This window comes from Erpetoichthys calabaricus, chromosome 12, assembly GCF_900747795.2.
Source record: "Erpetoichthys calabaricus chromosome 12, fErpCal1.3, whole genome shotgun sequence".
Taxonomy (NCBI): Eukaryota; Metazoa; Chordata; class Cladistia; order Polypteriformes; family Polypteridae; genus Erpetoichthys; species Erpetoichthys calabaricus.
This window is the reverse complement of record NC_041405.2, coordinates 139,498,764-139,512,579: the sequence shown is the minus strand read 5'-3', so window position 1 is coordinate 139,512,579 and position 13,816 is coordinate 139,498,764. Positions and strand designations below refer to the sequence as shown.

Below are 13,816 nucleotides of genomic sequence, written 5' to 3'. Positions count from 1 at the left end.
CGATTCTCCAAGGAGGATCAGCCCACCCATGTGCTTTGAGGATCACCCGGTGATTTTCACAATGGGACACCACCACCCCAACCCCCAGTTCTGACAATTAATGGTGATTCTCCAAGGAGAACCCCTTGCCCTAGGCCAATTCTCACCTCTGTCAATTGTCATGGGTCTCAAAAGACACTAACAAGAGCAAGATTGAGTTGCAAGAAAATAAAAAGTCTCACATCCTGTTTTTAAAGATTAAATAGGTTATAGAATGCCATGTTATAATATGCTATTGTTACTATGTTATTGGATATCCCTGACATGCTTTTAAAACTATTTTCTTAACCCACTTATCCTGGGCAGGGTCTCTGGTCATCTGGAGCCTGTCCCAGCAAGACAGGAAAAACACAAGGGGCTTCATTTATAAAACTTTGCCTGATTTTGAGCATGAAAATACAGTGGTGTGAAAAACTATTTGCCCCCTTCCTGATTTCTTATTCTTTTGCATGTTTGTCACACAAAATGTTTCTGATCATCAAACACATTTAACCATTAGTCAAATATAACACAAGTAAACGCAAAATGCAGTTTGTAAATGGTGGTTTTTATTATTTAGGGAGAAAAAAAAATCCAAACCTACATGGCCCTGTGTGAAAAAGTAATTGCCCCCTGAACCTAATAACTGGTTGGGCCACCCTTAGCAGCAATAACTGCAATCAAGCGTTTGCGATAACTTGCAATGAGTCTTTTACAGCGCTCTGGAGGAATTTTGGCCCACTCATCTTTGCAAAATTGTTGTAATTCAGCTTTATTTGAGGGTTTTCTAGCATGAACCGCCTTTTTAAGGTCATGCCATAGCATCTCAATTGGATTCAGGTCAGGACTTTGACTAGGCCACTCCAAAGTCTTCATTTTGTTTTTCTTCAGCCATTCAGAGGTGGATTTGCTGGTGTGTTTTGGGTCATTGTCCTGTTGCAGCACCCAAGATCGCTTCAGCTTGAGTTGACGAACAGATGGCCGGACATTCTCCTTCAGGATTTTTTGGTAGACAGTAGAAGTCATGGTTCCATCTATCACAGCAAGCCTTCCAGGTCCTGAAGCAGCAAAACAACCCCAGACCATCACACTACCACCACCATATTTTACTGTTGGTATGATGTTCTTTTTCTGAAATGCTGTGTTCCTTTTACGCCAGATGTAACGGGACATTTGCCTTGCAAAAAGTTCAACTTTTGACTCATCAGTCCACAAGGTATTTTCCCAAAAGTCTTGGCAATCATTGAGATGTTTCTTAGCAAAATTGGGACGAGCCCTAATGTTCTTTTTGCTTAACAGTGGTTTGCATCTTGGAAATCTGCCATGCAGGCCGTTTTTGCCCAGTCTCTTTCTTATGGTGGAGTCGTGAACACTGACCTTAATTGAGGCAAGTGAGGCCTGCAGTTCTTTAGACGTTGTCCTGGGGTCTTTTGTGACCTCTCGGATGAGTCGTCTCTGCGCTCTTGGGGTAATTTTGGTCGGCCGGCCACTCCTGGGAAGGTTCACCACTGTTCCATGTTTTTGTCATTTGTGGATAATGGCTCTCACTGTGGTTCGCTGGAGTCCCAAAGCTTTAGAAATGGCTTTATAACCTTTACCAGACTGATAGATCTCAATTACTTCTGTTCTCATTTGTTCCTGAATTTCTTTGGATCTTGGCATGATGTCTAGCTTTTGAGGTGCTTTTGGTCTACTTCTCTGTGTCAGGCAGCTCCTATTTAAGTGATTTCTTGATTGAAACAGGTGTGGCAGTAATCAGGCCTGGGGGTGGCTACGGAAGTTGAACTCAGGTGTGATACACCACAGTTAGGTTATTTTTTAACAAGGGGGCAATTACTTTTTCACACAGGGCCATGTAGGTTTGGATTTTTTTTCTCCCTAAATAATAAAAACCATCATTTAAAAACTGCATTTTGTGTTTACTTGTGTTATATTTGACTAATGGTTAAATGTGTTTGATGATCAGAAACATTTTGTGTGACAAACATGCAAAAGAATAAGAAATCAGGAAGGGGGCAAATAGTTTTTCACACCACTGTAGGTGCATGCCATAAAAACAAGAATATGCATATGCCAAAAAAAATCAGATTTATAAAATCTGGTGCACACACATTTCTATGCAGTTTACTTTTATAAATCACAATCATCTTGTAAATGTGTGTTAATGAACGCCATGGTAAAGCAGTCTTCCTCCTGATGTGTTGAGACCACGCCACCTGCATTCAAGAGCATCTACCTGTGCTGTGCATCTGATAATATCAAGATTGTGTGTGGCAACATAGTGCCCCTTCTCTGCCCTCTGGGGGTCCAGAAAAGTCATATGGTACCATCATCTGAGCAGGTAATCACTATTACCTGGCACGTGATTTCTGATACAACAATTGGTATAGAACATATGAAACACTGAGGTCTGCCATAGCTAGTTTGCCTCAAATAAAATGAATCAGGGGTTGACCAAAGCCACAGAGACGTGATGTTTGTCAGCCACATCACATATGACTTGTGCGTTAATGGGATGGGGCAGCTTATAGTTAACAAAAGCAGCTTCATTCTCACTGGTTGCCTTCATTAAAATAGCAGTGCTATGTCATATTGCCTTTTTATATTGGCAAAAATATATTTTATACACCCACACCATACAAAAACTGAATGGGCGCTGAGAACAAATGCCAGTGCCGGTGTGGTTCCATATTTACCCGACGAGGTAAGAAGGCGGTATCGTGGCAGCAGAGCCGGCACTAAGCTTAAAATGAAGCAGCTTGCGAGAAAGTGGCGTTTTAAGCCTTCGGTGCCTTCTGTTATTCTGGGGAATGTGAACTCAATCTCAAATAAGACGAACTGGCTGCGCTGGTGAAAAATGTCAGAACTTACAGAGCATGCAGTTTGTTGTGTTTCTGCGAAACGTGGCTAACTAACACCATCCCAGATGCTAATGTGGAGCTACCCGGGTTTAGCACCGTTAGAGCGGACAGAGACGCAAGTACCTGTGGGAAGCACAAAGGAGGAGGACTCGCTCTCTATGTTAATACACGGTGGTGTAACTCTGGACATGTTAAAGTCAAAATCTCCACTTGCTGCAGGGACATCGAACTGTTGGCCATAAGTCTGCGTCCCTATTACTTGCCCAGAGAGTTTGGACACGTCATTGTTGTCATCGTGTACATACCTCCTCGGGCGGACGTGGAGATAGCGAGTGACATCATCCATTCTGCTGTTGCTAAGTTACAAACGCAGCACCCTGAGGCGCTTGTGCTAATCGCTGGAGACTTTAACCATGTGACGCTGGACAAAACATTGCCTGCATTCTCCCAGTATGTGGACTGTAACACCCGGGGAAATAAGACTATTGATTTACTGTATGCAAACGTTAAAGACGCATACAGTGCCACCCCGCTGCCTGCGCTTGGGAAAGGAGATCATAACCTGGTTCTGCTTCAGCCTCACTACAAACCAAAAGTGAGAGTCCTACCTGTAACCAAACGATCATTCAGGAAGTGGACCCCGGAGGCTGAGAATACTCTGAGACAATGTTTTGGAACTACAGACTGGGATATCCTGCAGGGATCACATAGTGAGAACATTGAGGAGGTTGTTGACTGCACTACTGACTACATCAACTTCTGTATGGACACTTTAGTTCCAGTAAGAACAGTACGCTGCTATGCTAACAACAAGCCATGGATTACAAGTGACATCAAGGGCCTTTTGAACCAGAAGAAAAGGGCCTTTAAAGACGGTGATCAGCATGAGCTCAAGCGCGTGCAGAAGGAACTCCGAGTCCAGCTCAGGGCGGCGAAGGAGCAGTACAGGAGAAAGCTGGAGCAGAAGTTGCAGAACAACAGCATGAAGGAAGTGTGGGATGGGATGAAGATCATCACTGGCTGCAGCTCGAAGCAGGGTGCCACCATCGAGAGAGACGTGAAGAGAGCAAACGAAATGAACATCTTCTTTAACAGGTTTGACCACCCTAACCCACTCTCACCTCGGATTACTGCACTCTCTACACATCCTTCTGCTGATACCAACATAGGAGAGACATCCCCACCCACAATTACAGCAGCGCAAGTGAGCAGAGAGCTGAGGAAACTTCGTGCCAGCAAAGCAGCAGGTCCAGATGGAGTATCGCCACGACTGCTGAAGGTCTGTGCATCAGAGCTGGGGGGTCCTCTACAGCGCATCTTCAACCTGAGCCTGGAACAGGGGAAAGTCCCGAGGCTTTGGAAAACATCTTGCATCACCCCAGTCCCAAAGGTATCACATCCTGGTGAGCTGAATGACTTCCGGCCTGTCGCTCTAACATCACATGTGATGAAGACCATGGAGCGGCTGCTGCTTCACCACCTGAGGCCACAGGTCCAACACGCCCTCGACCCTCTGCAGTTCGCATACCAGGAGAAGGTGGGAGCGGAAGATGCCATCATCTATATGCTACATCGATCCCTCTCCCACTTGGACAGAGGCAGTGGTGCTGTAAGAATTATGTTTCTAGACTTCTCTAGCGCCTTCAACACCATCCAACCTCTGCTCCTTAGGGACAAGCTGACAGAGATGGGAGTAGAGTCATACCTGGTGGCATGGATCGTGGACTATCTTACAAACAGACCTCAGTATGTGCGTCTCGGGAATTGCAGATCTGACATTGTGGTCAGCAACACAGGAGCGCCGCAGGGGACTGTACTTTCTCCGGTCCTATTCAGCCTATATACATCGGACTTCCAATATAACTCAGAGTCCTGCCACGTGCAAAAGTTTGCTGACGACACTGCTATCGTGGGCTGCATCAGGAGTGGGCAGGAGGAGGAGTATAGAAACCTCATCAAAGACTTTGTTAAATGGTGCGACTTAAACCACCTACAACTGAACACCAGCAAAACCAAGGAACTGGTGGTGGATTTTAGGAGACCCAGGCCCCTCATGGACCCCGTGATCATCAGAGGTGACTGTGTGCAGAGGGTGCAGACCTATAAATACCTAGGAGTGCAGCTGGACGATAAATTAGACTGGACTGCCAATACTGATTCTCTGTGCAAGAAAGGACAGAGCCGCCTGTACTTCCTTAGAAGACTGGCATCCTTCAACATCTGCAGTAAGATGCTGCAGATGTTCTATCAGATGGTTGTGGCGAGTGCCCTCTTCTACGCAGTGGTGTGCTGGGGAGGCAGCATTAAGAAGAAGGATGCCTCACGCCTGGACAAACTGGTGAGGAAGGCAGGCTCTATTGTTGGCATAGAGCTGGACGGTCTGACATCCGTAGCAGAGCAACGGGCACTCAGCAGGCTCCTATCAATTATGGAGAATCCACTACATCCATTAAACAGTGTCATCTCCAGACAGAGGAGCAGTTTCAGTGACAGACTGCTGTCACTGTCCTGCTCCACTGACAGACTGAGAAGATCATTCCTCCCCCAAACTATGCGACTCTTCAATTCCACCAGAGGGGGTAAACGTTGAACATTATTCAAGTCATTGTCTGTTTTTTCATCTGCATTTTTTTTTTTTTTTTTTTTTTTTTTTTTTTTTTTTTATTACTCTTTAATTTAATATTTTTGCTGCTGGAATATGTGAATTTCCCCCTGGGATTAATAAAGTATCTATCTATCTATCTATCTATCTATCTATCTATCTATCTATCTATCTATCTATCTATCTATCTATCTATCTATCTATCTATCTATCTATCTATCTATCTATCTATCTATCTCAATCAGCTAAATGGCTTTTAGCACAGCAGCCATAATGGAGTGAAGCTTGACTGAGATATGCCTGACCTATCGGCCTTTTTCGCTGAGAAGTAACAACAGATAGCCAATATAAACTGACCCAAAAACAAAAAAGTTCCTCATTGCAAATGTGCAGGCATTGGCCTTCTTAAAAGGTTCCTAAATTACAATGTGTACATCATGTTCATTTAATTTGTTTGTCATGTCAATGCACATTATAATAACGGCTAAGTCACATGAATTATTATACACGTACGTCGTCATTTAACTGCTTTGGCTACATTTCCCTGCTTGATCAAGGGTGGCATCATTTCCCAGTGTCTTTGAAATGTTGCATACACAAGTGTCAAGAGTTGCCATAAATGCATGCATGTTCCCCCGTCAAGTTTTCTATTTTAAATCTCTACGTTTGTGTGGGAAAAGAGGCTCAAAATATTTGTACGCAAGTTTTATAAATGAGACCCCAGGACAGGACAGCACACATATACACACACGCACATTAGGGCCAGTTTAGCAATGCCAGTTCACCTAAGCAGCATGTCTTTGGACCGTAGGAAGAAACCCACATGGACACGGGGAGAACCCACCATGCAAACTCCTTTTAAAATGATTTTTTAAAAATATTCATACACAACCAAAGTATGTTCAACACTTTTCATTTCTTAGAAGAATTCCATGCTTATTAATCTTAGGGTCAAATCATGTAGTGAAACTGTATCATCACACCTTTTTAATGTTTTCTCATGGAGCTTCATTGAAGTTCTGACTGTGTTTATATGTTGCAGAATCAAAATGTAGCTTGTAAGGATGTGGAAACAAAAGGACATGTGTCCACCGCGGCCAAATGTGATGAGTTCCTCTTCAGCTGCACTTTACATTTTATTATTTAAGCACCGATGCTTCTATATTACCACAAGGTGCACAAAAAGATACTTGTTCTTGTTGTATTAGTGACATAGTATTTCAATATATTTGCTTGTAATAAATCTAATTTTTCTCCATCTGAATATATAATGCTCAAAAAAATTAAAGGAACCCTTTTTAATGAGAGTATAGCATCAAGTCATTGAAACTTGTGGGCTATTGATCTGGTCAGTTATAGTGCATCCGGAAAGTATTCACAGCACATCACTTTTTCCACATTTTGTTATGTTACAGCCTTATTCCAAAATGGATTAAATTCATTTTTTTCCTCAGAATTCTACACACAACACCCCATAATGACAACGTGAAAAAAAGTTTACTTGACGTTTTTGCAAATTTATTAAAAATAAAAAAACTGAGAAATCACATGTGCATAAGTATTTACAGCCTTTGCTCAATACTTTGTCGATGCACTTTTGGCAGCAATTACAGCCTCAAGTCTTTTTGAATATGATGCCACAAGCTTGGCACACCTATCCTTGGCCAGTTTCGCCCATTCCTCTTTGCAGCACCTCTCAAGCTCCATCAAGTTGGATGGCAAGAAGCGTCGGTGCACAGCCATTTTAAGATCTCTCCAGAGATGTTCAATCAGATTCAAGTCTGGGCTCTGGCTGGGCCACTCAAGGACATTCACAGAGTTGTCCTGAAGCCACTCCTTTGATATCTTGGCTGTGTGCTTAGGGTCGTTGTCCTGCTGAAAGATGAACCGTCGCCCCAGTCTGAGGTCAAGAGCACTCTGGAGCAGGTTTTCATCCAGGATGTCTCTGTACATTGCTGCAGTCATCTTTCCCTTTATCCTGACTAGTCTCCCAGTCCCTGCCGCTGAAAAACCTCCCCACAGCATGATGCTGCCACCACCATACTTCACTGTAGGGATGGTATTGGCCTGGTGATGAGCGGTGCCTGGTTTCCTCCAAACGTGATGCCTGGCATTCACACCAAAGAGTTCAATCTTTGTCTCATCAGACCAGAGCATTTTCTTTCTCATGGTCGGAGAGTCCGTCAGGTGCCTTTTGGCAAACTCCAGGTGGGCTGCCATGTCCATTTTACTAAGGAGTGGTTTCCGTCTGGCCACTCTACCATACAGGCCTGATTGGTGGACTGATGCAGAGATTGTTGTCCTTCTGGAAAGTTCTCCTCTCTGCACAGAGGACCTCTGGAGCACTGACAGAGTGACCATCGGGTTCTTGGTCACCTCCCTGACTAAGGCCCTTCTCCCCCGATCGCTCAGTTTAGATGGCCAGCCAGCTGTAGGAAGAGTCCTGGTGGTTTTGAACTTCTTCCACTTACAGATGATGGAGGCCACTGTGCTCATTGGGACCTTCAAAGCAGCAGAAATTTTTCTGTAACCTTCCCCAGATTTGTGACTCGAGACAATCCTGTCTCAGAGGTCTACAGACAATTCCTTTGACTTCATGCTTGGTTTGTGCTCTGACATGAACTGTCAACTGTGGGACCTTATATAGACAGGTGTGTGCCTTTCCAAATCATGTCCAATCAACTGAATTTACCACAGGTGGACTCCAATTAAGCTGCAGAAACATCTCAAGGATGATCAGGGGAAACAGGATGCACCTGAGCTCAATTTTGAGCTTCATGGCAAGGGCTGTGAATACTTATGTACATGTGCTTTCTCAACTTTTTTATTTTTAATAAATTTGCAAAAATCTCAAGTAAAGTTTTTTCACGCTGTCATTATGGGGTGTTGTGTGTAGAATTTTGAGGAAAAAAATTAATTTAATCCATTTTGGAATAAGGCTGTAACATAACAAAATGTGGAAAAAGTGATGTGCTGTGAATACTTTCTGGATGCACTGTAAGTAGCAGAAGGGGTTGTTAATCAGTTTCAGCTGCTTTGGTGTATTAGAGGGACAACAATGAGACGACCCCAAAACAGGAATGGATGGTTTAACAGGTGGAGGCCGCTGACATTTTCCCCACCTCATCTTTTCTGTTTTTTCATTAGTTTTGCATTTGGCTACGGTCAAGGTCACTACTGGTAACATGAGGCGATACCTGGACCCTACAGAGTTTGGTTGCACAGGTAGTCCAACTTCTCCAGGATGACACATCAATATGTGCCATTGCCAGAAGGTTTGCTGTGTCTCCCAGCACAGTCTCAAGGGCATGGAGGAGAATCCAGGAGACAGGCGGTTACTCTAGGAGAGCTGGACAGGGCCGTAGAAGGTCCCTAACCATCAGCAGGACCAGTATGTTCTCCTTTGGGCAAGGAGGAACAGGATGAGCACTGCCAGAGCCTGCAAAATGACCTCCAGCAGGCAGGCCACTGGTGTGAATGTCTCTGACCAAACAATCAGAAACAGATTTCATGAGGGTGGCCTGAGGGTCCAACATCCTCTAGTGGGTCCTGTGCTCACTGCTCAGCACCGTGGAGCTCGATTGGCATTTGCCATAGAATACCAGAATTGGCAGCTCCACCACTGTTGCTTTTCACAGATGAGAGCAGGTTCACCCTGAGCACATGTGACAGACGTGAAAGGGTCTGGAGAAGCCATGGAGAACGTTATGTTGTCTGTAACATCGTTTAGCATGACCAGTTTGGTGGTGGGTCAGTGATGGTCTGGGGAGGCATATCCTTGGAGGGACGCACAGACCTCTACAGGCTAGACTACTGCAACTTGACGGCCATTAGGTATCGGGATGAAATCCTCTGACCCAATGTCTGACCCTATGCCTGTGCAGTGGGTCTTGGGCTCCTACTGGTACACGACAAATCCCGGCCTTATGTGGCGAGAGTATGCAAGCAGTTCCTGGAGGATGAAGGAATTGATACCATTGACTGACCCCCATGCTCACTCACCTGACCTCAGTCCAATAGAGCACCTCTGGAACATTATGTTTCAGTCCATCCGACCCCACCAGGTTGCACCTCAGATTGTCCAGGAGCTCAGTGATGCCCTGGTCCAGATCTGGGAGGAGATCCCCCAGGACACCATCTGTCATCTCATTAGGAACATACCCCGACATTGTCAGGCATGCATACAAGCACGTGGGAGCCATACAAACTACTGAGTACGATTTAGAGTTGCTGCAATGAAATTTCAGCAAAATGGACTCGCCTGCCACATCATTTTTTCACTTTGATTTTTGAGGTGTCTTTGAATTCAGCCCTCTGTAGCTTGATAATTTTCATTTCCATCAAACGATGTGGCATCCTTTCGTTCCTAACACGTTAGTTAGTCCATATCAGTAGAGATAGCCAGCAGGATTTTTTTTCCCATTGAGTTCTGATGTGTCTTCAGAGTGTTCCTTTAATTTTTTTGAGCTGTTTATTTAATTAGCAATTCATCTCTTTAAAAAAGTAAAATAAAATGAAAAAATCTGTCACTTAGAAAATGTTACTTTTTCTTCTGATAAGCATTAAATGTTATTTATCTCTTTGTGGTATACATTTTAAGAAGTTAACAAAACAGATAACCAGATATTACCTCTGTCGGTGTTTATGAAGCTTGAGTGAATGAATCCCAGCACTGTCTCTTTTATTTTTTTTGTGTGATTTCTAGAGTATAGAGGACAATGGAGATATGTGTGAAGAAAGAGGAGGAGGAGGAGGAAGAAGAGGAAGAAGAAGAAGAAGAAGAAATGTTTTCCTACTCACTGCATCCAAGTGTGAAAGTAGAGATAATACAACAATCAGAATTGTCCCTTGACAGTCCATCAATCAAAGCAGAATATGTGGAAGTGCCTATCAAGTCAGAATACACAGAGATTGTTATTAAAAATGAATATGATGAATTTCCCATTCCAACCGGGGAGACGGAGTGGAACAAAGAACACCTTGAGGATGATTTGGCAGTTACGCTGGAGCATACTGCAAGCACAGGAAAGCTTGAAAACTCCATGAGCCGTGAGGCCTCAGGCAGGGACAGCAGTGAGGAAAAGGAAATGGACACAGTATCTAAGAAAAAGAAAGTGGCCGTGTATAAATGTGAAATCTGTCAAAAGGAAATTAAAAACCTTCCGAGCTTCCAGGTAGGCCATTATTTTTAGAGTTGGTTATTACTCATATAAGCAAACACAGCTGACATTGTTAGTGAAGTACTTGGAGTCCCCGAGCGGAAAAAAAACAGAATGAAGAGGTGTTTTGCTAATTAAGGATGTTCATTAATGCAGTAGCAGCTGCCAACTCATGACACTGCAGCCCTTTGACATTCTGCTCTCTTTCAGTTGTGAGTATAATACAAATCTGAAAGTGGTGAGACTACAAGAAGAATCCAATACAAGAGATGTAATAGCTATAACTGTCAATAACCTGTGTTTGTGTTTGTATACACTCGGACACTTTGTTAGTACCAGATAGAATTACTTTTATATCCAGAACAGCCTGAATCCTTTGAGACATACAGTAGATTCAGTTAGCTGCTAGAAGGGATTTTGAACTGAATAGAGTCGTTTTATAAATTTTATGGCATCGCCCTCCCTGCTGTGAACCTCTCATTCCACCTCATCTGTAAGTTGCTGTATTGAATGGAGATCAGGGGAATGTGCAGGTCATTGAAATAAGCTGTGAGGGACCAGCTTGAGATGATGTGGGCTTTTAGACCTAGCAGTATAAAAGGTAGACGGTGACCATGAAGGGATGCACATAGTCAGCAACTCTGCTTATGTTTGGTATGGAATTTAAACGATGTTCAGATTGTATGATGAGGCGAAATATGTGTCAGAAAAACATACTGTCCACCATTATGCTGCCCTTACCCAAACCAAATCTCCAGTACCATTGACCCAAGGAAATATGGGCATATAAATTCATTACGTGTACCCCAATTACTGAACTTACCATCTGCCTCTCACAACAGAAACTGAGGTTTGTTGAAGTAGGCAGTTTCCAATGTTTACTCATCCAGTGCCCACTGTAGCCTCATCTTCCTGTTCTTAGCCTACAGGAGTAGAATCGGCTCTGGTCTTCTGCTGCTATCGTTAATTTGCTGCATAGTTCAATACCTTGTACATTCAGCGACGCCAATCCTCACAAAACAGTTATAAAGAGCTATTATGTGAATTCTGTTAGCTTAAACAGGATTTGCTGTTTTCTGGCCTTTGTCATTAAGGTGTTTTTTTTTGTTTATCACACTATTCTCTATAACCTCTAGATACTGTAATGTATAAAAAAGAGATCCTGTAACCACTACCAACAATGATACCGTGGTCAAATTTTCTTAGATCATGCATCTTTCCCATTTTAATAACTTTACCAAATCTTCATACTATATATTAAGTTGAAGCCATTTGTATGATTGTTTGGAGGAGGAGACTGCTTGCGTCAATGAGCAGATGAATCTGGTCTTGATATGGTGGCCAGTACGTATGTGTACAAATGTGTATATAATATAAAATTTGTGATTTTTTTTTCATTATTTCATTTTCCATGGTGAAGATCACAGTAGTGACACACTGAGGTGGGCTGAGCAGGTAGGTCTGTCCCTGGTAACATTTCCCAGATCTTCCTGGGGAATATACCCAGAAGCTCCCAGGACAACTGAGACATATAATCTCTCCAGCGTGTCTTGGGTTTGCCTCCACTATTCACCCAGTGGTCCATGTCCAGTACACCGCCCATGAATGACATCAGGAAGGTGTCCTAACTACACACCTAAACCAACTCAACAGGCTGTCCTCAAGTAGTAGTTTTAATCTGAGGTCCTCCCAGATTACCAAGATAATTATTCTGTCAGGAAAATAGCAGCCCTGCAAAAGAACCTGTTTTTGGCTCTTTATGCTCATGATTTAATTCTCTAAATGAGAATGGAGGAAATCAGCATCTCAGATTTAGGCCCCTCTTCACATACAAAGGCCAGTACCAATTTGTTAGTCACTCTCACAATTACGTAGTCATGAACAAGACCCCAAGATATTTGAACTTGAGGCATTTGATCACCCATTACCTGCAGGAAACATGCCACTATTTTCTGGGAGAGGACCATGACCTCAAATGTGGAGGTGCAAGTTCTTATCCAGGCTGGCTCACACTTCATTGTGAGCTGTTCCAGTGTGTACCAAAGATCAAAGTCCAATGAGATCAGTATCATCTCGAAAGAGGAGAGCTACAAACCATATCTTTCCAAGCTGGAAACCCTCCAAATCAGTGACTTTCTAACGCTAGAGTAACAGTGTGTTAGCAGATTGCCATGCAGAAGACTTGCCAGCTGGCCACCGATCCACTATATTGCAGCCTTTCTCATATACACACACAATGGATTCAGAAAACATTGAGACCCATTTATTTCTTTGACATTTTGCCATGTTGCAGCCTTGTGCTAAAATCATTTACATTTATTTTTCCCCAGAATGACAACGTGAAAATAGGAATTTAGAAATTGTTACAAATGTATTAAAATAAAAAGAAGAAATATGACATTGACACAAGTATTTACAGTTAGATCCATAAATATTTGGACACAGACAACTTTTTTCTAATTTTGGTTCTGTACATTACCACAATGAATTTTAAATGAAACAACTCAGATGCAGTTGAAGTGCAGACTTTCAGCTTTAATTCAGTGGGGTGAACAAAACGATTGCATAAAAATGTGAGGCAACTAAAGCATTTTTTTAACACAATCCCTTCATTTCAGGGGCTCAAAAGTAATTGGACAAATTAAATAACTGGAAATAAAATGTTTGTTTCTAATACTTGGTTGAAATCCCTTTGCTGGCAATGACAGCTTGAAGTGTTGAACTCATGGACATCACCAGATGCTGGGTTTCCTCCTTTTTAATGCTCTGCCAGGCCTTTACTGCAGCGGCTTTCAGTTGCTGTTTGTTTGTGGGCCTTTCTGTCTGAAGTTTAGTCTTCAACAAGTGAAATGCATGCTCAATTGGGTTAAGATCAGGTGACTGACTTGGCCATTCAAGAATTTTCCACTTCTTTGCTTTAATAAACTCCTGGGTTGCTTTGGCTGTATGTTTTGGGTTATTGTCCATCTGCATCATGAAACGCCGCCCAATCAATTTGACTGCATTTAGCTGGATTTGAGCAGACAGTATGTCTCTGAACACCTCAGAATTCATTTGGCTTCTTGTGTCCTGTGTCACATCATCAATAAACACTAGTGTCCCAGTGCCACTGGCAGCCATGCATGCCCAAGCCATCACACTGCCTCCACCGTGTTTTACAGATGATGTGGTATGCT

The 13,816-nt window shown here is 43.1% G+C and overlaps 1 protein-coding gene across 1 annotated transcript in view; it reads left to right on the top strand.

Moving 5' to 3' along the window:
• The window catches only part of LOC114662746 (zinc finger protein 501-like), a 58,462-nt gene that overhangs the window by 22,109 nt on the left and 22,537 nt on the right, over positions 1-13,816 (top strand). The window contains exon 2 of the mRNA XM_028816395.2: positions 10,187-10,655. Within this exon, the coding sequence (XP_028672228.2) occupies positions 10,200-10,655 (456 nt within the window). The 5' untranslated portion in view covers positions 10,187-10,199. The remainder of the gene's footprint in view (positions 1-10,186; positions 10,656-13,816) is intronic.